Genomic DNA, 26,331 nt, shown 5'->3' with positions numbered 1-26,331 from the left:
GTGAGGTTGGATGGAGAGCGTTTGTGAACAGCAGTTTTCAGCTCTTTCCACGGATTCTCGATTGGATTCAGGTCTGGACTTTGACTTGGCCATTCTAACACCTGGATACGTTTATTTGTGAACCATTCCTTTGTAGATTTTGCTGTATGTTTGGGATCATTGTCTTGTTGGAAGATAAATCTCCGTCCCAGTTTCAGGTCTTTTGCAGACTCCAACAGGTTTTCATCCAGAATGGTCCTGTATTTGGCTGCATCCATCTTCCCCTCAATTTTAACCATCTTTCCTGTCCCTGCTGAAGAAAAGCAGGCCCAAACCATGATGCTGCCACCACCATGTTTGACAGTGGGGATGGTGTGTTGAGGGTGATGAGCTGTGTTGCTTTTACGCCAAACATATCGTTTTGCATTGTGGGCAAAAAGTTGGATTTTGGTTTCATCTGACCAGAGCACCTTCTTCCACATGTTTGGTGTGTCTCCCAGGTGGCTTGTGGCAAACTTTAGATGAGACTTTTTATGGACATCTTTGAGAAATGGCTTTCTTCTTGCCACTTTTCCATAAAGGCCAGATTTGTGCAGTGTACGACCGATTGTTGTCCTATGGACAGACTCCCACCTCAGCTGTAGTTCTCTGCAGTTCATCCAGAGTGATCATGGGCCTCTTGGCTGCATCTCTGATCAGTCTTCTCCTTGTCTGAGCTGAAAGTTTAGAGGGACGGCCAGGTCTTGGTAGATTTTCAGTGGTTTGATACTCCTTCCATTTCAAAATGATCGCTTGCACAGTGCTCCTTGGGATGTTTAAAGCTTGGGAAATCTTTTTGTATCCAAATCCGGCTTTAAACTTCTCCACAACAGTATTACGGACCTGCCTGGTGTGTTCCTTGGTCTTCATGATGCTCTCTGCGCTTTCAACAGAACCCTGAGACTATCACAGAGCAGGTGCATTTATACAGAGACTTGATTACACACAGGTGGATTCTATTTATCACCATCAGTCATATAGGACAACATTGGATCATTCAGAGATCCTCGCTGAACTTCTGGAGTGAGTTTGCTGCACTGAAAGTAAAGGGGCCGAATAATTTTGCACGCACCACTTTTCAGTTTTTTATTTGCTAAAAAAAGTTTAAAATATCCAATAGATTTCGTTCCACTTCACAATTGTGTCCCACTTGTTTGTGATTCTTCCAAAAAAAATTTAATTTGATATCTTTATGTTTGAAGCCTGAAATGTGGCAAAAGGTTGAAAAGTTCAAGGGGGCCGAATACTTTCGCAAGGCACTGTACAACCTTCAGGTTGTTAGTGCAACCCAGAGCTTACAGCGATTTCACCTCGACTTTACCTCAGAAGCCTTTTATTCTCTTCATCTCAAATCCCGTTAAGGCTTTTTTTTCTAAACTCAGCCTTTAGTGAGGGCTTTATTAGCTGGAGGCTATGACCACCTTCCCATACTTAGAAATGTAAAACCACTTGGTGGTTATGTGAGGTTACATTCAGGTTTACTTGCCATATTCCTGCACTGCAATAAGAAATCTGTGCTTTGTGGTAAATCTGCAGCTCTAGTACAGATCTGTTTCTTTCAGACCTAGGATGTAATATTTTGACTTCACATTTTCTCTTGAATTTGAAGAAACCTTTGTCTTGCACTATGTCCATATGACTCGTGTGCATAGTTGCTTTGGTCTTGTCTAAATAGGAAGCTGCCGTCCCCCCCATTTTTTTTATTTTTTATCGTGCTGTCCTGAAAGATGATTTGGGGAATCAAATTAGACTTTACTATTTACTGGTAACTATTTTCCGGAGTCTTCCAGGACAGCATGATCCCACCCTTGTGATACCTTTTGTTTGCTTTTTGAATCTGGGTTTCTCAACCTTTTTTCACCTTGGAGAAACCCCTGGCAAAAAGTTTGAGATTTCGAGGAACCCTTGAAATAATGTTCACATCTACATCTTACAGAACATTGATGTGATTAGCGAGCCACTGATATAACAATTATTTTTAGAAATGGCTTTAAATAATAGAATTCTGATTAAAACATACCTATTTAGTTTGACACTTTTTTTTGCTTACTTTTTCTCCACAAATGCTCAGTTCTGGATTGAAATTGAGATAAGCAGTGTACAAGTGGTAGCAGGGCGGGGGGCAGGGGATAAGCATGTTAGAGCAGAGAGGGTCAGGAAGGGCATACTACATGGGGGCAGGAGGGTGCACTACATAGGGAGTCAGCAGTGCATACTACTTTGGGGGGGGTGGCAGCAGAATGCAGTACACTGGAGCAGGGCACATTGAGGCACACAGCAGGGCACATTACTGTGGCGGTTTCCTTCAAATGCAGAGCAACGCAGGGAAGTGGCCGTGAGAAGTCATCTGGTGGCACGCCATTGCCCTTCTCTCATCCATTCTATGTGATGTCACATACATGCATCTGGTATGGACAGGAGGGGAGGAGGGGTAGGCAGGGAACAGCACATCACAACCAGTACTGTCACAGCCACTTCCCTGCATAGCTCCACATTTGTCAGCAATGGGAATACGATCCACCCATTGGCTGCCTGCGATTGACTGGTAGATTGCAACGGAACCCTGGGTGAGAAACCGGTTTCAGATGTCCTTTGGTTCTCATCTAATACTGACCAGTTCAGTAGAGGGACTTCCTTTTTTTTTTTTTTTTAATAGTATTTTTTTGGTGATTCATTTCTTGGTCCTTTTGGAAGCGGTGCCTATCTCTCATGTGCTGGCTTTGAAGGCTTCCAGAAATAGTGTTACCGGTAAGTCTGATTGAGTTAAGGAGAGTTATAAGGGTATATCCCCTGTCAGTTTTTTGCTATCTGTGTCCCACTGGGGAGATTTCTCTTAATTTCCTTTTTCATAGTGATGAAATCCTTCCAAAGTAATGGAATTCCTGGTTGTCACAGAACTAGTGTCCCAGTTGGAAAATTTTCTCTCTTGCTGTTCTGTGAACAATCCAAATTTTGGTATTTTCTTTTAATTTGACTTTTGATGATAATGGTAAACAGGACAAATAGAGAGGGTGAATCTCCCTAATGGGGACAAAGTCAGAAATAATTGAATCCCTCTCCACTATCCAAAACTAACAAAAAAAAGGTTTTAGCTTTAGTTATACTTTAATGGTAATGGTTGTAGAACTGTTTTTTCAACAGTTCAATTCTGACCATCTTTATACATTTTAATTTTTCTCGCTGCCCAGAACAGCCAATCCCCTAATGATGTTGGTTAGGGTGGGCCATTTTTTTAAATAGGAATTGCTCACTCTTCTTTAACTTTGATTCTTGTATAACACGAGATTCCAGCCACGCACCTATTTAAAATCCGAAAATAATATTCAGACTGTAAGTGAAATCCTATGAATTGTCTTTTTTCCCCTCTGTATCTACTCATAGCTTTGAATAAATGTAGAATGTGTCCGTGATTATGCCGCTTCTAAAATCTTCTCTTAACCCTGTCAATAAAAATCATTTGTTTTCCTGTCCTGCAGTGAGAAACTCAGAGATTTGATCATTGACTTTAGAAAGCCCCACTTTGTTCAGTTTCTAAGCTCAGTTCTGCCTCATGATGCCAAAGACACAGTAGCCAACATTTTAAAGGGTAAGGATTTATGTTGTGGACTATATTATAAAAGAGTTTTGGCAGATTCCAAATACAGTTAAAACCAAATTTCATCACTTTGTATTCAAATATAAGCCAAAGTTATTTCCCTAGAGTCATTCTTAATTATCATTAAAGTGTCGTTGGGATATAGGTGGATTCTGGTAGTCTGACTCCACCCATTGGCTCTTTGGAGACTGAGGTTTAGAGCTCATAAATCTAGCTGTTCTCACTTGTTTTGAAGTCTTCAATATTCTCACCCAATTAGGGTACTGCCACAGCTCTTGTGCACACATTTCTATCCACAGGAGTCACTCAGACATGAGAAATCATTAGATGGTTACACTCTCCATCTTTTAAATTCTAAATTCCTTGCGGTATAGCCTGCTGCAAGCTGTGCATTAAACTCGGTTTGTAAAAATTGTATAGTATTTGTTTCATCTATGCATGTACTGTATGAAAACCATATATTCTTGCCCAAAGAAAAAGCAATCTTTCATTAACATTGTAAATTTAATCCATTCTAGGTCTTAACAAGCCGCAAAAGCAAGCAATGAAACGCGTCCTGCTGTCAAAAGACTACACGCTTATTGTTGGCATGCCTGGCACAGGGAAAACTACAACCATCTGTACTTTGGTAAGATGCAAAATAATGCAGGTCTACCTTAAGGCTAGTTTTACACTGATGCAATATGATTTTAATGCATTTTGTAGTGAGATTTGAAGGATCACAGACAGTGCGACTTCATCCACGTTCATCTGCAAATTTAATGCATTTGCTTTGCAATTTGAATGCAGCTGTGATTTTTAATTTATGACCTGGTGTGTCTCTTGCTACTAAAAGCACAGGAATCGCATTCAGTTTGAGCACCTATGCATTTTCCATGCTCTTTCCCTTTAACTCCATCGGGCACAAAATTGCACGAAGCATGCACTTTTTAAATTGCATCGCATTTGGACTGAACATATGTGAACAGCCTCAATTGAAACTCATGTTATTTCTTTTCTCATGCGAATAGATGGGTTCCGAAATGCATCCAAAATTGCATCAGTGTGAATCAGGGCTATAGGTTAACTGTATAAAATGTTTAGTTCTGACCAATAATAAACCAGAGAGTAAAGTACAAAACCACTGTGCATTCCTGTTGAGCAGAGACTGAGAGGTTAATTTGAGCCACAGAGAGCTTCCTTTGTGGCTGATATAATTAAGAACTTTGTTCTATAGCTCCAATAAAGTTGGGATGCTGTGTAAAATTTACATAAAAATGTAATTCAATACTTCACAAAACGCCTAAACCCATATTTTATTCATAATAGAAAACATTAAATGTTTAAACTGAGAAAATGGAAGGTAATTTTGAAATTGATGGCAGCAATATATCCCACAAAAGTTTTAACAGGACAACAAAAACCTTGCAAAGTACACCCCCAATTACTAAAAAATTGGTACAGGACCCTGTTTACTGTTGGTGTATCATCCCCTCTTTTTTAACATCTGGGAACTGAGCAGAGCAGTTTCTGGAGTTTTTGGTAGAGAAATATTGTCCCATTCTTGCCTGAGCATATGAGGTTCTAAAACCTAGATATATCATTCAACATTGATGATTCCTTTCCTGATGTGCAAGCTGCACATTCCATAGTCACTAATGCACCCCCATGCCATCAGAAATGCAGGCTTTTGAACTGAGCGCTGATAAACTGGAAGGTTCCTCCCTCTCCGCTTTAGTGTGGCGAATGCAACGCCCATGGTTGCCAAAAAGAATGTCAAATTTTAATTTGTCTGACCACAGAACAGTTTTCCACTTTGCAACAGACCATTTTAAATGAGCTTTGGCCTAGAGAAGACAGCGGGGTTTCTAGATCATGTTCAGACATGGCTCTTTGCATGATAAAGCTTTAACATTTTTGGATGGCATGGGTACTTTGGAAGTATACCTAAACCCATGAAGTAATGTCCATCAAGGAATCGTACCTGTTTTTAATGCAGTGCTGTCTGAGGGTATAAAGATTACGGGCATCCAATATTGTGTTTCGGCCGTGTCCCTTGAACACTGATTTTCTCCAGATTCTCTAAATATATCATCTACAACTACATAAAATCAAAAGATTTAAAGTCTTTGCTGTTTTACATTTAGGAACATTAATGTGAAATTGTTTTTATAGACACAACTTTTCACAGATTTATAAACCTCTGCCCGTCTTTACTTGTGAGACATTAACTCTCTAGGATGCCATTTTTATACCCAGTCTTGTTACTGACCTGTTGTAAAATGTTCTTCTCCCTGTCACTGGGCAAGGGTGCATCACAGGTCTTATATCGGACGGGACAGAGTGACCCCCATATTCATCCCAGCAGAGGTGTGTGGTCGCTGTCAGCTGGTTCATGCTGTAGGGACAAACCTTACATGTACCAAGAACTGGGGGATGGTTCTCAGTTTAATTGTGTGATGTTTTCTATTGTGAATAAAATATGGGTTTAGGAGATTTGCAAATCATTGCATTCTGTTGTTCTGTATATTTTACACAAAATCCCAATTTCTTGGCGATTGTAAAAATGCAAAAATGTGCAATTCACAATAAACATTAAGGTTAACACTACAACATTTGCTGAATGTGTGCTCTTAAAAAGTATGCTTTCCATTTTAGTATAGGAAGAAAGCACACTTCTTTTGGTTACATTAAATAAGTAATGAGTTCTGGGCCCTGCATTTTTCCCCTGCTATATATATTAATTTTTTAATGTAAATATGGCCTCATACAATTTTAAAAGATTAACATTTTGGTTATTGGGACCTTCAGTTCTAAGTTCCTTGGTGCAATGTAAAATTCTATTTTATTTCAGGTAAGAATCCTCTATGCCTGTGGCTTCAGTGTGTTGCTGACCAGTTACACACACTCTGCAGTAGACAATATTCTGTTGAAGCTGAAAAAATTCCAGGTAGGATTTCTGCGCTTGGGACGAACCCAGAAGATTCATCCAGAGATTCAGAAGTATGGAGAAGAAGAAATCCTCCAAGCCAAATCAATAAAGACATTAAGTGGGTTAGAAGAACTCTATAACAGCCAGGTATGTTGGATATTATAAAAGTGTGGTTTGACAATAAACCTGTGGTACATAAGATGAGATTTGTGAAACTGTGCTGTACATTTGAACATTTTGCTACTTCTAGACATATGTGTTGAAGCGCTCATGAGGTTTTAAAAGCATTATTATTGCTATTTAGCCTGTTGTTGGGACAACGTGTATGGGAGTCAACCATCCAATCTTCACTCGACGGAGGTTTGATTTCTGCATTGTGGATGAAGCTTCTCAGATCAGCCAGCCAATCTGCCTCGGCCCCTTGTTCTTCGCTGACAGATTTGTTTTAGTAGGGGATCATCAGCAACTTCCTCCTCTTGTTCAAAGTGCAGAAGCCAGGTAATGTTATATATCATGTATATTCCATTACATGAGCAATGATTGACTGCCTTCTAGTCTCTATTTTGTTATTGTTTGAGTCAGAGGTCATGTGTTTTCAGTTTCCAGTGATGAAAAACTTCCATATTCTTCCTCTCTAATGTCAGTATTGCATAACGGGCCTAAATCTGTTTTGGCAGAGAGCTAGGAATGAGTGAAAGCTTGTTCAAAAGATTGGAGAGGAACCAAGATGCAGTTGTCCACCTGACTGTGCAGTATCGCATGAATAGGTAAGGATAATGATACTATTTTGGCCATAAAATTTAGCACGTACTTGCTTGTTTTATTAAAGTGATGATGACTTGTGCTCTTTTCAGCAAAATAATGTCCCTGAGCAATAAGTTGGTATATGAAGGACGTCTAGAGTGTGCCTCTGAACGGGTGTCTACAGCCACAGTCCAGCTACCTCAGCTGAAGTCTTTAAAGCTGGAGCTGGAAATCAGGGAGACTCCTGAAAGTGCCTGGATCAAAGATGTCCTGGAGCCCAGTAACCCGGTCTTCTTCCTCAATACAGAGAATGTAAGCTTTCCTAAAGCTGGGTACACACAGGCTGAAACAGTCAATTTTGCAGTAACCGGACGACTTTCAGCGTATTTGTACAGTGCCCTGTCTGACAGAAGCTGGTCTTATGACTGGCGAACATTTTTTTTAAACCAGCATCTGATCAGCCCTTGCAGCCAATGGTTGTCCCCCTCTCAGAATACAATAGCTCAGCAGTGAAGTAAGGCAACCTCTGTTTTTTTTTTTTTTTTTGTTCAGCCTGCTGTGCTGAATAAAAAAACTTTACGTGTACCCAACTCTGCTCACCAGCTTTGTAAAACAAAGAATACATTCATAATCTAGAAGAACAGAGAGCAGCTTCTGTTTTGACAATTTTGTTTATAAAATGGCCTATTTTTTATGAATTTATTTATTTTTAGACATTTTTAGATATTATTTAGATTTTTAGACATTTAAGCTGAAGTGCATCTAAAATTTGATACATCACTTGTCAAGCAAACAGGTTACAGTGCAAGTGGAGTAGTCAGTATCAACAATAAACAGGCTGAAAAGGTAGTTCCATGGATCCATGACATTTAAGATGGATCCACAATGGTATTCATCTTACATGCCCTGGAAATGTAAGGTACCACTTAGAGCAGTTAATGGACAATTGTCTATAATTCAATTTGCTGTGAAGAGTTTGAGCATTACAGATGCAAAGGTTTTCGAAGGAAGGCTAAAGGAAAACAAAGGGGTGTGTGGTTAATAGTGGAGTAGCAAGTAACCCTCCTCAAGTGGATGTAGTAGAAAAGGAACATTGAGGAAAAGGGGTATTGAAGGAGGGGCTTTGGTGGGTAGACCAGAACTCCCATCCACAACTAAGTGGGTGGGTGTTTGGGAGGGAGGAGTATGTGAGAAACACAGGTGAAGGGAAAATAGGGTGGGGGATGGAGGAGGCGATAGGTGATATTGGGCGGCACAGTGGTGTAGTGGGTAGCACTTTCGCCTAGCAGCAAGAATGGTCGCTGGTTCGCATCCCAACCACGACACTACCTGCCTGGAGTTGTAATAGCTAGGTTCTATGTCCAGCAGGGGGAGACAATACAGTACAATATAGACTAGATTTTATTACCACCAGTACTGAACAGCCATTTAATTATGGATTTTGTTTTCTAATCTCATTAGAGTGGTTGCAAGTTAATGGATACCTGTCAAAATGAAAATTTTTTTTTTTTTTTCTTAGAAAAAATTCTTGCTGCCTGCCTGTCATGCTGATTTGACAATGTATAAGTATTTGAACCAAAACTAGTATGCATCAAGTAAAAACAGAATTTATGCCGGCTCGGTCAAAGTTATTGAAAGGATGTAAGCTAAAGATTCAGTTTGACAGTGGAGCAACTAGCATTTTTAGAATGGTCAGAGGAGGCCATTTCTTTCCTTCCAAATACGTTTACTTTAAATGTTAGCAGGGCTTTTGCATATGTTAAGGTGGATTTACACTGTAGTTGTATTCCTATTCTGTTGCTTTCATTGGTTCTTTCATATTAATTGGGGTTGGAGTTCTGGTCACGTTTCTGCTAAGGGAAATATTCACAGTTCAGGCAGAAATGCTGATTGGCTGGCTTCACAAAGGTGTTCCCTATGTAGCTTCAGCAGAGGTCAGATGACCACTGTTCCCCCATATGATTAGATATGATATATGATAGACATCAGCAGGAGTCTGGAGCATCTATTTCTACAAGATAAAATGTATAAGAAGCTTTTTCAAAAATTACTACAGAGGATAGTATATTTTTACATTATTGGTTTGTTTAAAATAGAAATCTGAACATTATTAATGTACTTTGACATTGTTCCTGCCTTTCTTTCACAATGGGGATACCATTTTATTTGCTAAAACAATAACTGTCTCCTGTAGATCAAGGGTACATGTGGCATCTTGTATCCAGTTTCATTGATAGCCTGACTGATAGATAAGTCAGTCATGCCTGTGTATGTGTGGAACAGTAGAAAAGTAAAAAATAAAAACAAGGCAATTTCTGTTTTTCTAGATCCCTGCTCCAGAGACAGAAGAGAAATGTGGTGTCAGTAACTGGATTGAAGCTAAGCTGGTGGCGTACCTGGCATTTCTTTTTGGAAAGGTATGTAATCTTGGTAACCATGATGATGCTGATTTAATGGTTAACAAAAGGTTGTTCCTGTTATGCATATTCCATGTCGTAATGATGGAAGCAGCTTTTGCCTTGCTGGTTGCATTCAGTGCTTATCAGTTCAAGTTATGAACACTATCTTATGCAGAGCTCTGTGGCCTGGGCTAACCTCAATAGATGATCACTGTAATGTATTGTATATCCTGGTGTTGTGATCATTTTAGACCTCAGAATGGGAACTACACTTTAAAGGTACTTCAATAAAAATGGTGCGTGAACACCTTTTTATTGTGTGGCAACTTCACCATTGGGGTGTTGGGTGTTAGATCACTACTGTTGGCTAGCAGCCCTGACATGTACTCTTTTTTTTTTTTATTTTTTTATTTTTTTTTTGGGCAATTTGAATATTTCCTTTAATTCGAAACCTTTTGGATATGTTTTTATACTTTATTTTTTTTAACTTGTGTTTTTGTGGTTATTTTAATCTGTTATTCACTGTATATATCCAGTGGTAATATTATATATGTGTGTGTATGTATGTGTATATATATATATATATATATATATATATATATATATATATATATATATATATATATATATATATATATTGTATAATATTATTCCTAAACCCTCCATAGAGAAAATAAAGTATAAGCATACCTTGGCTTAAATAAAAAATGTATACTCTCCTAGGTGGATGCAGCATTAATTTGATGCTACAACTGTCCCCTGCTGGCTCTGAATTGAGAACTGATCGATCTAACACTGGTGATTGCTCAGCTCTACCCTCTGCTCTGAGCAGAGACCAGTGACTGTCAGTTTCTAGCTCTGTGCTCTGCCCCTCCAGCGCTCACTGGATAGCTGGGCTGTGGAGGGGGTGGGAGTGACTGGCTCCATCTCTGTGGTTCACTGAGAGGCTGAGCCAGCCTCTGGTCCAGGCATCCATGTGAATTCCGACTGTAAAGCCGCCTTTATCCTGCTGTCGACTGAAAACTGGTCACAGGAGTGCATAACGAAGTGCACCCCTGTGATCTATAGAAGCAATGCAGACAAAATGGCCATACTTTTCCTTTTTAATGCTCATTTTAAGTTCCTTATATGTATGCAGCGTAATGAGCTTTTGCAGGTTTAGTGTAATTCATTTCTGCCTTTAGGGTAACTATGTTGCCTTGCAGAGTCTCCCTGGAGGCTGATTGTAGCCACCCTGATGTGTGCTATCCTGGCCTGCTTTTTATCTTTGCGTGCTGCTTTATTGTGCTCAGGTATCATCCTGGTGCGCAATGAATATTTAGGACATTTAGTCCCAACACGTTTCTGTTTTCAGGTGCTATGCTTAGTGCATGAATGTGCATTGTTACAGATGCACAAGGAATTGTGTGACATGTAGTTCCAGTGCACCAGCTCTAAGCCCTTTGCACAGCGCACGCCTTGATCTGAAGTTTGGGCAAAGAGCAGCAGTGAGGGACGTGGCTTGGAACTCTTTCAGAAGGAATAAACCTATTTTGTTTTACATCCAGTTACATTCTGTTAGAGGCCAAACGGAAATTTGCACTGAGGGTTTAATACTACTTTAATGCTTAACTCCAGTAAAATGTGTTTTTACATATTGGATGACAGAAGATAGAAACCTGTCAAAAATCCTATTTCTGTCTGTGACAAATTGGGGAGATTTCTCCTCATTCCTGTCCCTGTAAAGTCTAGAAGATACAAATAACAGTAAAACGGTTATCGGCAGTTCTGACCCTTTCAGTCAGATTTACTAAAAGTGGAGCACTTGGAATCTAGTGCAGCTCTGCACGGTAGCCAATCTGCTTCTAACTTCAGCTTGTTCAATTAAGCTTTGACAATAAAACCTGGAAAATGATTGGTTTCTTTGCAGAGCTGCACCAGGTTTTGCACTCTCCAGTTTTAGTAAATCTCCCCCCTTCTGTCTACTAAAAATGTATGTTTGATTTTTGTCTTTGTCCCCAATTGAGAGATTTCTCATGAATTACTGTTGGACCTTAATGCTAAGTAGTTATATGATGTTTGTTTCCATTTGCTTTTCTTAATTTAGGCTGGCTGTAAACCATCAGACATTGGGATTATCGCTCCCTATCGCCATCAGTTAAAAGTTATCTCCACTTCTTTTGCAAAGCTGTCCTCCAGCAGTGTGGAAGTTAACACTGTAGACAAGTACCAAGGGAGAGATAAAAGTGTGATCATCGTTTCATTTGTGAGAAGCAATACTGATGGAAAGGCAAGTTTCAGTCCTATTCTCCCTGATTTGCTGATAGAAGGCAGATGGTTAATCAAGGCTTGTATTGTTTTACTCTGCCTGTCAGAAATCACATGATACTTTCATATACAGTGGCCCCCAGAGACTTTTTTTTTTTTGTCTGCGCCACCCCACTGGTGTTTAAAAGACCCAACAAGTATTGCTTGCTCCCTGTGCAAAGCTGGTGTGTTAAAAATACCTTATCAGTTCATAACAGTGTGATAATGAATCTTAGGTCTGGCCTGGTGTCTTGGAGACAGCAGCACAAGTTTTATTTTCCACAAAGAAAAAGGCACTACTCAGATTAATATAGCAAGGAGATTGCTGTCACCGCCAGTCCTGTAGCTAAAGGAGGTCAACACTGTAGACAAATACTAGGTTGTGTGATTGTCATATCAGGCTAAGCTCTGATACTTCGGTCCATGCTGTACATATGGCTTTTAGTTGTGTCCAAGTTGAGATTAATCCAGGCCCTTGTCTTTCTGCTGTCAAATGCCAGAGCTTCATTGGACAACCGAGGTTCTGATATAAATGAATAGCATCAGGAGAGAATAGGAAGTTGAGGCACCAATTTACAGTCTGGTTCTAGGATCCGAGGGGATCTACATGGATGCATTTAAAACTTGGTCACCTGTAATTTATTTATAGTCTGTCCACTCAGAAATAACCTTCCAACAGCTACTGATAACAAACCACAGCTTTTGTTGGACTGTTTGGCCCTCTTTTTAAGTTTTGATTTTTGTCCCTTTTTTAATAGAGATACATTGTACTGCTGTATTACTGATTGTAGGGTGTAAGTTGTGTGCATTGGAAGAAACTAATGGGGGGGGGGGGGGGGGGGGGGCGGCTGTATAAAGATTTCTGTTCTTACAAGGAGAATAAACATTGAAAACTGTGAATGGGAATCTGATTTTGTTTTCCTGTCTGAACAGCTTGGTGATCTTCTGAAGGATTGGAGGAGGCTGAATGTGGCCCTCACACGAGCGAAGCACAAACTGATCTTGTTGGGCTGCGTTCCAACTCTTTCCCGCTTCGACTCGCTACAGCAACTAATTGGATATCTGGGGAATGAAAATTTAATATCCTTTTGATGTGAATACTTTTTCAGTAATATATTTTAGATCTCTATTGCTCTATAATACGCAATGTACAATCTCATGATTACTTAATCCACGTATAGAGCAATGATCTTCTATCACTTTATTAAAGTGTCCAAAAGAAAAACTGTTATACTTTGCTAGTTTCAACCGCATCATACCTTTGTTCCAAGCAACAACAGGTGTTTCTTTTAACCACTTTTTGTTAAAGTAAATATAAACTGAAACTGCACTTCCACTTTTGCAGCCTGGTTAGGATAACTCCTACTTTATATTGGTTACACAACATTATTCACATAGCACAACCTAAAAAATAAATAAAATAAAAACAATTTCTGCTTACATTTGTACATAAATTTTACATGCTTAAACTAGCAACTTTGCATTTCCCTACGTAATGTTAAGGAGGGGGTTGTGGAGTTAATGTTTACTATAACTACTCTATCTGTACTGTGCTGGCAGATCTCATTATCATTTGTAAACTAAATTTCAAGACTATCTGCCCTATCAAGGTGTTGGAGCTCTGAAAGCTTGGATTCTGCTTTGAATGTTGAGAGGAAGCTCAGCATAGCCGCACCTTGTCCATCTGACATTTTTCAAATAGCTTGCCGTATTGTGCATAATCCTGCTCCAAAGAAACCACTAGAAAGATGATTTTTTTTTTTTTTTTAAATAGTCACCAAAATAGGGTAAATCTCCTCAGCAGGGATATAGACCGCCTACACTATTATGATAGGGTTTTATAAAACAAATATATTTTATTAGTGTGTGTCTTTTATATTTTCAGCATCTTAAGAACCCCTTATTGGTATTCAGTTCATATTGTAATGTACCCCTGAAAGGTCTCCACTTGTACTGGGAAAAACCCTGAATATATGGCTTCTGAAGTCATATAGGTAAGTATTCTCATATACATAATCTACAGTATAAGCATCTTCCAGACAACCTTTACATGTCATCTTTACTAAATGTTATTTTTGATTATCTGCTTTAGTTTTGTCTTCCTTAACACCAGAACATTCTTAATCTCCCTCCAGCAGCTCATGAGCATCTCCATGGCTGAAAACAATGTGAAATGTTCTTCATCGATTCAGTTGTTAGATGCACTTTGACCATAATGTGAAATTGTGTGAAATCTGGATACAGAGTTTTATTTTATAGACTACTATTCATACAAACTGAGCTGCTGCTTAAATCATTCCAGTGAAGCTAATAATTAGATTGTGCCATTTTGATCTAAACTTGCAGTTTATTTTTATGGTCACATGGAAAGAATTTTTTTTCAAAAATACCTCATTTGTTTTAAGCTAATAAACTAAATGTGCAAACATTTTTAATACCATGCAAAAAATCCATATAATCTGACATATGGAAAGTATTTTCGTAATACTTGTTATGAATAAGCTAATTTAAGCTGCTATGGTATTTGTTTTTTGATACTGATTCTTGTTTGTTTTGAACTATTTTTATTTAAATTCTTAAGTATTTTGTATATTTATATAATGTAATTTGTAGCTTTATGATAATAAAAGGTGATGTTTTGTACATAGCGTTTTTGCTTTCATTTTGGTAAAACAAAGTATTACGTAGTATATCATTGATTATTGCAGTAGGGTTTACTGTTTTGTATCAGGTTAATCCCTCCAATCATGGCACAGGTCTGGTGCACATGGCAACTACATTTTACTTGTACTTGCTGTGAAATTGAATTTGCTGCTTAAAGTGGTTCTAAATTGTAAATATTTGTTACCTTAAGGCCTCCTCCTTCCACCTTTATACTTATACGAGTCCTTACTTGATCCAGCTCTGTGCCCACCTCATGCAGGCAAATCCTGTAATGGGGAGGACAGGGATGAGCTGCACTGTCTGCGTCTATGGATGCAGGCACCGTGGCTCAGGAGCCCACATGCAGGTGTGCCCCCATAGTAAGCTGCTTGCTTACTAGAGGAGGAGCCAGGAGTGTGGGCAGGGGACCCAAGAAGAGGTTTGCGTCTGCTCTGTGCACTTCCATTGCACATTGCAAGCAAGTATAAAACCGTTTAAAAATATAAATAAATGGTGTTCATAATCGCTAATCGGTTTTCATTTTTTTGCGCTATAGACAGAAAACAAAATATTTAGGGGGAGAAACAATATTTTTTTACTTTTTTGCTATAAAACATGTCTAATAGAAATCAAAAAAATCTAATTACTTCATAAATTTTGGCCAAAATGTATTCTGCTACATGTCTTTGATAAAAATAATAAAAAAAAAAAATCCAGATAAGTTTATATTTGTTGGTTTGCATAATGGTTAAAGTGCCTTAAAAATACTAATGGTGGGGATCAACCACTTATAATAGGACTGCGATATTGCCGCGGACAAGCTGACACTGACGCACAGGGTGGACTGACTAAATGGCACTGACATCAACAGTACCATTATTACAGTGCTCAGCACTAAAAAATATACTCACTCTACTAATGACAATGGCTGGGAAGGCGTTAACATCTAGGGAGATTAAGGGGTTGACTATGTGCTTAACTATGTGCTTAACTATGTGTAATGTACACGGAAGTAGGCAGCGTCGCACCAGTACATCGGTTTGCCTACAGCGTCCACACTGCATTGCGGGTGGAAAGTGAATAATATTTGTTGGGTTATTGCTGGTTTGTAATGGCAATTGTAAGCGGTAAAGCTGTATTTAGGCAGGTAATTGAGGTGTGTGTGTTTTTTTTTTTTTTTTTTTTTTTTTTTTTTTTTTTAAATCCAACAGAAGGAATATAGTGGACCTCACAATCGCTTGTACATTTGCCAATCAGCGGAGCACAGGTCAGATCAGTCACAAGATGGTGCTTCAGTAGCATGCATGTATCCCATGACCCAAAGTACATTGCAAACAGAGATCGCTCAACTCATCCCACAACCCAGTCGCCAGCATCCCTTGCTATTGGGTGAAATCACTAATAAAGAGCTCAGGGCAACTGTCATCTTAATTAAGTTGGGCCAAGGTGGGATCGACACTATAAAGCGTGCTCACTTTCTAGGAGTGCCTAATAAATGCAGGGATGGCAGCCCAGGAGTCTCAACCCACCTGTCCCTTATCCTAAAATGTTTATCAGGTACACTAGATGGGTATAAATATCTTTCCATCCAGACAGTACTATTTGTTGCTTCCACAATCAAGTGTGAGAAGGTTCAGAGTAGTCTACTGCATAAGGATTAGTTTCAAAGGCTTCAAAACTTCTTCCTTGATTTTAGGCTCATATGGGAGATGCTCATCTCCTCCTATAATACAAGTACGATGGTCTCTAGAGATGTCCATTTGAAATCCTGTATTAATTGCTGGTGGCTGCACCACAGTACTGTACTATCTTCTGGTACTTCTACAGCATGTGATGGACATCAACTGACACCAGAGCTTTTTTTTGGCAATGATGCAAAGGAGTTAAGACTTTTATCTAGTGATTAGCACAATTTGTGTCCCCCTAGGATGAGGTACTCTAAATGGTCACCAGGACAAGCAGCAAGGAAATATCCTACCAGTGACCATTATCACCAGGAGTAGAGGGGTCATCTCCCAAAGGGAACACTTAAGGGTCGCCAAGGTAGGAAGGGATGGAGGTATATCTGCAATAACCACAAAAATGAAAGTCTGTCAGTACTTAAAAATCTCTCCCATGTTTATCCACAAGTCACAACGGGGCAGATACTGTATACCAAACTGTCCCAGAACCCACATTGGCTACAAGAGACACATTTGTGTCATACTAACTTCATTTACAGCGGGTAAAATAATTATTAAACATGGCAACATTTTTCTAGGTAAATTTCTAAAGGTGCTATTAACATGAAATTTTCACCACGTCGTTAACAACCCATGCAATCCATACATACAAAGAAACCAAACAAATACGTTCAGAAAGGAGGTTATGTGTAATAAAATGGAATGACACAGGGAAAAAGTATTGAATGCCTGAAGAAAGGGAGATGCAAAAAGGCACGAAAAGCCAAGACACCATCTGAAATCTATCAGTAATTATAAAGCAATCCTGCCCCTTGTCAGTGCATATTAATATCAGCTGGTTCAGTCTTCAACTGATGGCCTATAAACAGGTGTCTCATAACCAAGGTGTCACGCAAGAAACATCTCATGATGGGTAAATGCAAAGAGATCTGTCAAGACCTTTGCAGCCTTATTTTTGCAAAACATAATGCTGCTATTGGTTACATAAGGATTTTTAAGCTTCTGAATGTTCAAGTGAGCACTATTGGGGCCATAATCAGGACGTGAAAAGAACATAATTTCACCATAAACCTGCTATGACCATGTGTTCCATGCAAGATTTCTGACAGAATTGCTGAAGAAAAAGCATGTTAACGCTTGTTTAAAGTTTGCTGCACAATATTTAGACAAGCCTGTGCAATACTGGGAGAATATAGTCTGGTCAGATGAGACCAAAATTGAACACTTTGGATGCCATAATACACACCATGTTTGGGTATCAAATGGCACTGCAGATCACCCTAAAAACACCCCATTACCAACAGTGAAGTTTGGAGGTGGGAACATCATGGTGTGGGGCTGTTTTTCAGCATATGGTACTAGAAATTTTCATGTCATTGAAGTAGGGATGCATGGAAAAATGTACCAAGACATTCTTGATAAAAAATCTGCTATCTACCAGGATGATGAAGATGAAATGAGGGTGGACATTTCAGTAAGACAATGATCCCAAATACAAAGCCAAGGAAACTCTCATTTGGTTTCACGAAAGAAAATATAGCTGCTAGAATGGCCCAGCCAATCACCTGACTTGAATCCAATAGAAAATCTATGGAAAGAACTAAAGTTCAGAGTTCATAGAGGCCCATGGAACCTTCAGGATTTGAACACTGGAAGAATGGTCAAAATCACATTAATATTAAATACAATTCAGTTTGTGTGTTAAATACGTTTTCCCTGTGTCATTCCATTTTATCACACACAACTTAATTTGTGAACTTATTTGCTTTGGTTTCTTTGTATGTATGGATTGTGTCGGTTGTTCCTGATGTAGTGAAAATTTCTGGTGAAGTGTTCAATACTTATTTTACCCGCTGTATAAAGAAAAAAAATGTACTGGGGTAGGAGACGATGATCTTAGGGTCACAAAGTGTGTGTGTGTGTGTGTGTGTGTGGGGGGGGGGGGGGGGTAGGGTAGAGATGGCAGTGACCTACAATGGATAGTAAAGCTTGCTAGAAAATGTAGTTTCAAAGACTGTCTTAGAAAATGACTTTGCCTGTATTACTCAAGCTACAGTGAACATGGAAAACTTAGCATCTCCTGTTACTAGAATGTTTGTTTTATTAAATGTGTTGGATACAGGTAAGCTCATGTACACCAAGCTTGTAAATTGATGTGCCTTACAAGATTTCCTCCTATGAGCAATAACTTTTCTACTAATAAGTAGACATGGTGTCCAAATCGCAAATACAAAACTGCGCATTCCAGGAACAGGAGATGGGTGCATTGTATATAACACTTTAGATGTCTGTCGAATATTGGCTAAAGAATTCCAGTGTTCCAGATTGATATATTTTTATTTTAATGCTTGGTCTATGGAAATGTTTCATGTGAACAGACTGACGTTTTACATAGGAGGTTCAGCTTGTACAAGAAGTTTGTATATGAGACACCTTTTACGCAGCAAATAAAAAAGAGAAAAAACACTCACATTGCCTCATCCGCAAATATTGGCAACAAAAAGAAAACAAAAAAGGAATTCAAAGAAAACCTGTGGTTGGTCTTTAACCACTTGCTTACTGGGCACTTAAACCCCCCCTTATCCAGACCAATCTTCAGCGCTGTCGCACTTTGAATGACAATTGTGCGGTCATACAACACTGTACCCAAATGAAATGTTTATCATTTTTTTCCCCCATATAGAGCTTTCTTTTGGTGGTATTCGATCACCTGTGTGATTTTATTTATTTTTTGAAAAAAATGTAAAAAGACCGATTAAAAAAATATATATAAAATTTCTTGTTTTAAAAATTAATATTAGTATTAGTTATCTTAATATAGGGTAATTTTTGTCCATCATTTATGTACGCTGATGAGGTGGCACTGATGGGCTTCGATAGGTGGCAGTGATCGGTTACACTGATATGCAGCACTTCTAGGTGACACTGATTGGCACCACTAGTGGGCATTGATAGGTGGCACTGGTGGGCATCAATAGGTGGCACTTGTGGGCATAATTACTCTATAAATGAGGCATAATTGCCTCTTCCTTTTCGGGACCGATGTCCCTTTAAGAACTAGCCGGTGATCTGCTTTTTTTTTTACTCCTCCGCTGTCAGCGTGAGGAGAAAAAAAGATCACTGAGCTTTAGTTTACATCATGTGATCAGCTGTCATTGGCTGACAGATGATCACATGGTAAGGGACCGGCCCCTTACTCAGATCGGTGATCACCTGAGTCTCAGTGACTCGGTGGTCACAGCATGCACAGGGGAGGCCCTCATATGACGGCCTCCCAGTAATTCACATCCGTGCTGTGGCTGTCATTCAGCCATAGCGCGGATGGCAGGAGGTTAAAGGCACAACAAACACTGGGAGTACAATTTTTTTTTTTTTAACATTTATTGAAAAATAATGACAGTGAGTTTCAGACCCTTCCTATAAAACTATCCTTTGTGGAAGACTGATGTGAAACGTATTAACTTCATCGAGATATTAAGATTTTTTTTTTATTCTCTTTTCCAGATTTTTATTATTTTCTTTACAAGCTAATAACTGTACTTAAATCAATATAACTGCAGAGAATACTGTGATTTCCATTGTGCATACCAGTACGTCTGCAAGCCTCCTGCATGTATCCCTACATTAAAAATGTCACCCCCTTGAGAAGTAGGAGCCCCGCAATACTCTGGAATCAGTGAGTGGATCTCTTTGCCGGAGCATGGTGGGTGGAGTCGTGGTGTCACAAGACTCCCCGCCCACCTCTACACTTTCCTACTGTCCTATTCCTGAGTTTTGAGTAACATCCAGTCAAAACTCCGGAAAGGCACCACATGACTTCAGCATACCCAATCATGCGGAGGTGTGGAGCAGCCAATCCTGGGAGAGCTGGAGAAGAAAGGAGGAGGGATGTGAAGCTGGAATCGTAACACACGCACTGCTCTCTTGCTGGTTCATGAGATAAAGAAATCAGATGTCAGTCACAGCAGTGGCGGATGTGGTGACACAAGCTTATCTGTGTGTTTTTTTTATCTTACTAAAAAAAGACAAGAGGATTGCTCAGAGCTGGATTAACTCTTTGTGGCAAGACTGGGCACAGATGACTTGACATCCTCTACTGTACCAGGTAGAAGTTTTCATTAAAACATTTTTTTTTTCAGATTTAAATCCACTTTAAAGTGTATCTAAACTTAAAAAACAAAAATGTAATATACAGTATTGCAGCTTACCAATTCATGCATGCGGCAACTGCATTTGTTTTCTCTTTTTAGGGTTTTTAATTTTATTTTATTTTAAGCTAGTGGCCCAACTTCCTGTCTTAGGCCTCTTTCACATGAATGGTACATTCAGGTCTACCTATCAGTTCTCAAATCAGATGTAAACAGATGGGCAGAGGGTGTTTGTGTGGGTTGTGTCTGAGTGTGCTTTAAAAAGGCAAAAGCTAGCAATGACTGCCCTTTTCTCTTTTCTTCTCTCTCATTGAGCCAAGCTAAAAGACACGGAGGATGGATATACGGAACGTATCATCCATGTGCTTTTATTTCTATATGCTCTGTAATATTCTAAGATTTCTATGTTAGTGTTCTATTTTCTCTGTAAATTAATAAGACATTTGCTTCTTTGAGCAGTGTGTTCATTTTTATAGCTAAATATTGTTATTATATCAGCACCATCAATGTTATCAGAGCTTTGATAGACTAGCTAATTATAGGAACAGACAAGATAATATATATTTATACGACCAGTTTTAACTGTTTCACAGGTTCAGTGGACTGTCCATTTGTCGAGTTATTTTAGGGATCCAAAGCTGGTTGCAAATTGAATGATAGAAGCGTTCTGCTGTCCATACACATATGCAAGCGGCATTCAAGGCTGTGATCTTCCATCTGCTCTACTGGGTACATCTGTGTGTTCTCTGATTATAGCAGTGTTCCGTTTTATTGTATTTACTGGAATGGTAAGAAATCAATACGAGGATACCGGAAGTGACGTTCGCATACACGAGCGGATTGCTCGTCCGTTTTTAAAGCTGTATTTTATCGTATGTTTGTGAGTACCTCTTTTTTTATATCGTTACAATAAATTTTACGAACGTACTTCACCATCCGAGTGTACCTCTATCTTTCCTATGAGACCTCTGGGAGTTATACTGAAGCCAAAGATCTATATGGAAACTATCTGAGAGGAAAAATACCTACCTGAGGGGACCAATATCCACCTGCTAGGAATTGGGATAGAATCCCTGGACCCTTGTTTTTGCTGCTTGATTTGCTGTTTACCTTACAGCAGTAAGGTAAGGGGCCATTTCACCTAGTGTGCCGTGTATACTGGAGACACAGAAATTACAACACGATTGCTGGCACCTGTCTTTCTTTTTGAGAAGCACTGAACAAGTCACTGAGCACCTATTTCAGCTTTTATATAGACTGTCTTATATACATATTTAATAATTTTTTTTATATTTTTTAAGAAGATTACGGAACCAATTATCACTGTCACTTTATTTAACTTCACTAAAGACTGTATTTTACCATTTTTTTCATGCACTATGAATTGCACGTTTTAACATTTGCACTTTATGGAATATTTTTTCCTTTTACTTAGTTACTTATGTTGATATATAAACACATGATTTCTGGAATTTAAGTTTTATAATACACTAGCACAAGGCACCTTAATTTCTATTTAAGATAGGCTAGTTGATTTATAGCTAGATTTTATTTTTTCCAGTACTAGGCTCTCTATATTTATATTTATATCTAGTTCAGGTAGCGCAACACCATCTGTTTGATTTTCATTTTTAAGAAATCAATACGCTCTTTAAACCGTAGCTTTTTTTTTTTTTTTTCCCCTTTTTTTTCTTTCTATCTTTATTTCTTTATTAAGTTTTTGCACAGTTAACAAAAAAAATCAGTACACATTCTTCCCCATGATGTCCCGACCCTCCCTTTAAACCGTATCTTTAATTAAACTTTAGTTTTTATTGATTGACTAAGCAACATGTTCTTTGAAAATAATCCTTTGAAATGTTTTATTTCTCATTAATACTCTGTATTGTAATAGACTTCCATTTATGATTATTATTCATCATATACTATTTATTTACATAAAGCAAGTTTTCATATAAGATTCAATGTGTTTGTTACAATTTTTTCAGTTATAAGCACATATATAGATACCATAGTAAATCTAAGAGTTCTTTATTTTTAAAAAGCCTACACTAGTTATTGACAGAGTGAAGGTGCTGGGCACACATTATGTGAGCAGCAGTCACAAGACATAATACACAAGTTATCACATTGCTTTACATCAGATATTGATATCACTGCACATTTGACTAAGATGTATAGATAGCCAAAAAATAACGTAACTTGTAGAGAGACATTTTTATTTATAGCCTTTTCATTTTATAGTCGCTAAATTTAAACCTGTGCAAAGAAATATACAGCCTACCTTTGCTGATCTCTTTCTAAAATATTAGTTGCCTGGCATTAATCATGTCCATACTTTGAATCTCTAACCTGGATCAAGTCTGAAAATTAGATGTCATACTTACATCAGGACTTCACTCTCTCAATCAACATTGACTATTTTTAAAACTTTTGCTGCTAACACTAGTAAATAGATAGGAAAATATATCATGTTAACTTGTTTTAAACTTTTTTATATTTCTTCAGTTACTTCCTGGTTTCAAGGCTTAGGCACATGATGTCATACAGCCCAAGGGTCTTCAGGAGGGGCTCTCCGTTAACTACACCCTTCTGCCTACATGCCTGAGCTAGGGGCAGATGGATTCCAGGAAGTCAATGCTACGTGAAAAACATCAGCTCTTGCTCAAGATGGCCAAGGCTAGAAATTCTAGGGGATATTTTCAAAGTTGTGCAGGAGCCTGACACTCCACTGATCCTGGGTGCAATGCTTTGCTTGATCAAGTAGATTTTTTTTTCTGCAAAAATATGTGCATTTAATTTTTTTTTCCTAAAAGGTGAACTTATCCTTTAATAGGGCCTTTTCCCAATGACCTTCAATATAAGATTGATCGCCTTCTCCCACTGACTGCCAAGCTAACGGGGCCCTTTTCAATTGACCACCAATGTAAGGGAGAATTTTCTGCAAACAAACAATTTAATGTAATACTACAATTTCCACAGTTGGCATTTATATTTTTGGCTTTATGGTTTAATTTAATTATTATTGAAATGAATTGTCGTATAGCATGGGTGTCAATTTCTCAAAGTATACCACATTCTTTATTCTTCATTTATTCAACTTGCTGTTTAAGCTAATGTCCTGCAAGCGGTAAATATTATAATTATAAGCAGGGGCTTGGTGAGACCTAAAAGGTTTTTTTCAGGGGTTCCTTCATGTTAAACGACTTCCAAAGAATCACTTATGTATCTCTAGTCTAAAGGTCACCTTTACTGGGGTAATACGTGGGCTGTTATTGCTGAGTGATCCTTTTAAAAAGGCGTATTGCCCAACTATTATGCTGATCCAATGCCTTCATTATTTTCAGAGTAACTGACCTGGAACAAACATGCACTTGTTGCATGCTTGTTCAGTAAGTACCTCCAAGGTATTAAACCAGAGACACCCATGCCACTACTATATTCAGAAATTCATCACTATCTTCTTCCATATTCCTTTTAGTAGAGATTTGCTTTAACTTTCTTCTGGATGATGCTATTCACACCTCCATTCTGCTTCTAAGCATTGGGAAACATCGGCAGTCAGATACACCTCCTGATTTTACCACTGGAATGAATATGGTAGTAACTCCTAGGCTTTGCAGCATTCAAATCATGGGCAACATAGAGACCTACAGCAGAAAACACTGCACAAGGAGCTACCAATCATGCCAAAGTACTTACTCTCCAAATGCCAACTGCAGATAATATTTTAATGTCATGTGAATTCTTTAAATAGACATATCACAGATCCTTCTTTAGAATGGGCCAGTCCTATGATTAGTTAATTCATACAGCCTGCATAAAAGCTTAACACTACCAGTGTTGTATAGCATGTCCCTGCTTGGTGCTGTGGTTCCTCTGCCAGCCACTACATCTCCACAGGACATAGTAGTAATGTAGCACGTTGCAGGAAAAGTCACTGTTCCCTGTAGGGGACCAGGTAAACCTCGCCATACACCTATAGATTATCTGCAGATTTTCTATGGTTAGATGGAAAAGTGCAACAGATTTCTCCATGTATGCTTAACTGTGTGGATGGAGGAATCTCTCACTGGGCCAAGCTTTAGTATCTTTCTAGTCGGCCCAGCTGGCTGTCAACCTTAACGATGCCTGCACCCAATCAGAATGTTCAGGTATTGTGAGAGCCAGCGGGGCCAACTAGCAAGATATGGAAGCTTGGGCAAGTGGGAGATTCTTCCATCCACACAGTTCAGCGTAGATGGAGGAATCTGTTACACTTTTTCCATCTGACCTTAGAAAATCTGCAGATAATCTATAGCTCTGATGAGCAAAGATTGGAGTTATCTTCCATTTACAGAGTAGCTCTATTTTTATTATTTCATAAGTAGTAGAGTAATCACTTATTTTATAAATGCTTTGGCAAAATTTATGTATTTTTTAAACCTAAATTAAGTTCATTTTTTCTAAGCCAAAGCTTTCAGAGATATACAGACAGTCCCCGAGTTGCAAACATCTGACTTACAAACAATTTATAATCACCGTTTACACTGGTGTGATTTGTCATGTGTTTGACAGTTCCAAATTGCATGACAAGCCGCACCCTATTGCCGGAAATGGAACCATTCATATAGCCACGACTCATGTCACAGCAGTTATAAAAAATGTTCCTGCACTACTTTTCCTTTTACTTTTACAATTTCATCATGACTTGCATATACTTCTGTTCAATGAAGCCGCAATGAAATCGGCAGTGCAAATCACACTGATGTGCGGCTTTGAAATGACGTGATGTGTGGGTTTCATTAGACTTTTTCCGTCAGAATGTCCGACCAACAAAGTTTGAGAGCTGGATATAAAATTTTCCAACAACATGATCCGATAGGACTTTGTCCGATCGTTTGTAGAGAATTCCGATCGGACAAAGTGCCACACATGCTCAGATCAAATTACGAGACCAAAGCTATTGGCTACTAGCCGAAACGTAGTCCCGTCGTAACGTACAAACGTCATCATGTTCCGAGCGGATTTTCCGACAACTTTGTCCGACTGTGTGTATGCAACACCAGTTCCGGACAAAATCCATCAGATTTTGTTGTCGGAATGTCAGACCGTGTGTACAAGGGCTAAGAGTTATGGGAAAAAAGATGTCTCCGCTGAAGCTTTATTACCAATCCTTGTTTCCACAACAACCCAAAATTTTCAAAATCCAATTGTCATTGGGACAAAAAGTGAGGTGAAATTTTCTGAACAAGGGCACAGACAGCAAAACAAAACATTACACGGGTGTTAACCCTTCCCTATGCTATCCTAAAAAACTTAAAAATGATTTTCTTGGTACCTGTTCCAACCTGCATACGAATTCAACTTAAGAACAAACCTACAGAAACCTTGTTTGTAACTCGGGGACTGCCTGTAGTGGGCATTACCTGTACCAGTAAATTGGCATGATTCCTCACTTTCAGAATTGCTCCAAAAGTCTTCATCTATGATAAATTGAGGCAGTATGTAACAAGGTACAACTAACTGTATTGTGCAGTCAGTGTACCAAATATTGGATGGAATGATAACAAAAAGTGCAGTCCATTTTTAAGCGGTTCTCAGTGATATGTTTAACATAACCAGACAGTTACTATACATTTAATCAGTCTACATTTGTGCGTTGTTAATTTAGAGGTACCAGGACTGTGCTTCATACATTCAGAATCCACACTACCTCAATCTAAGGGTAGTTCAAGGAGTTCTGTGAGCCGTTAATATTTGGATACATTGCATTACTGTTTCTGTACGATGGTTCCATGATGTTCCTGGGTTTGTATTCAGACTCCCAGCTTTCCTTGTGTGGTAAAACTTCTTCCTGGCTAAGATGTTTCTCCTTTTTAAGAAAAAGTAAATGATTAAATATCCTTATATAGATTACAGTAAT

General features: G+C 38.7%; 2 protein-coding genes across 2 annotated transcripts in view; one reads left to right on the top strand and one right to left on the bottom strand.

The window, feature by feature from the left end:
- DNA2 (DNA replication helicase/nuclease 2) overlaps positions 1-14,596 on the top strand; it is a 55,033-nt gene extending 40,437 nt beyond the window's left edge. Inside the window, exons 12-20 of the mRNA XM_077454267.1 lie at positions 3,495-3,604; positions 4,132-4,241; positions 6,447-6,671; positions 6,829-7,022; positions 7,202-7,291; positions 7,379-7,580; positions 9,596-9,685; positions 11,754-11,936; positions 12,887-14,596. Of these exons, the coding sequence (XP_077310393.1) occupies positions 3,495-3,604; positions 4,132-4,241; positions 6,447-6,671; positions 6,829-7,022; positions 7,202-7,291; positions 7,379-7,580; positions 9,596-9,685; positions 11,754-11,936; positions 12,887-13,045 (1,363 nt within the window). The 3' untranslated portion in view covers positions 13,046-14,596. The remainder of the gene's footprint in view (positions 1-3,494; positions 3,605-4,131; positions 4,242-6,446; positions 6,672-6,828; positions 7,023-7,201; positions 7,292-7,378; positions 7,581-9,595; positions 9,686-11,753; positions 11,937-12,886) is intronic.
- A 9,953-nt stretch (positions 14,597-24,549) lies between these two features.
- The window catches only part of PKD2L1 (polycystin 2 like 1, transient receptor potential cation channel), a 105,318-nt gene continuing 103,536 nt past the window's right edge, over positions 24,550-26,331 (bottom strand). Inside the window, exon 15 of the mRNA XM_077454266.1 lies at positions 24,550-26,280. Coding sequence (XP_077310392.1) covers positions 26,128-26,280 — 153 coding nt within the window. The 3' untranslated portion in view covers positions 24,550-26,127. The remainder of the gene's footprint in view (positions 26,281-26,331) is intronic.

The sequence above is a fragment of the Lithobates pipiens genome, unplaced genomic scaffold (assembly GCF_037356315.1).
Source record: "Lithobates pipiens isolate NorthernLeopardFrog02 unplaced genomic scaffold, aLitPip1_a1.2 Scaffold_25, whole genome shotgun sequence".
NCBI lineage: Eukaryota > Metazoa > Chordata > Amphibia > Anura > Ranidae > Lithobates > Lithobates pipiens.
Note: the sequence above shows the minus strand (reverse complement) of the source record. Positions and strands in the feature narration are given on the sequence as shown.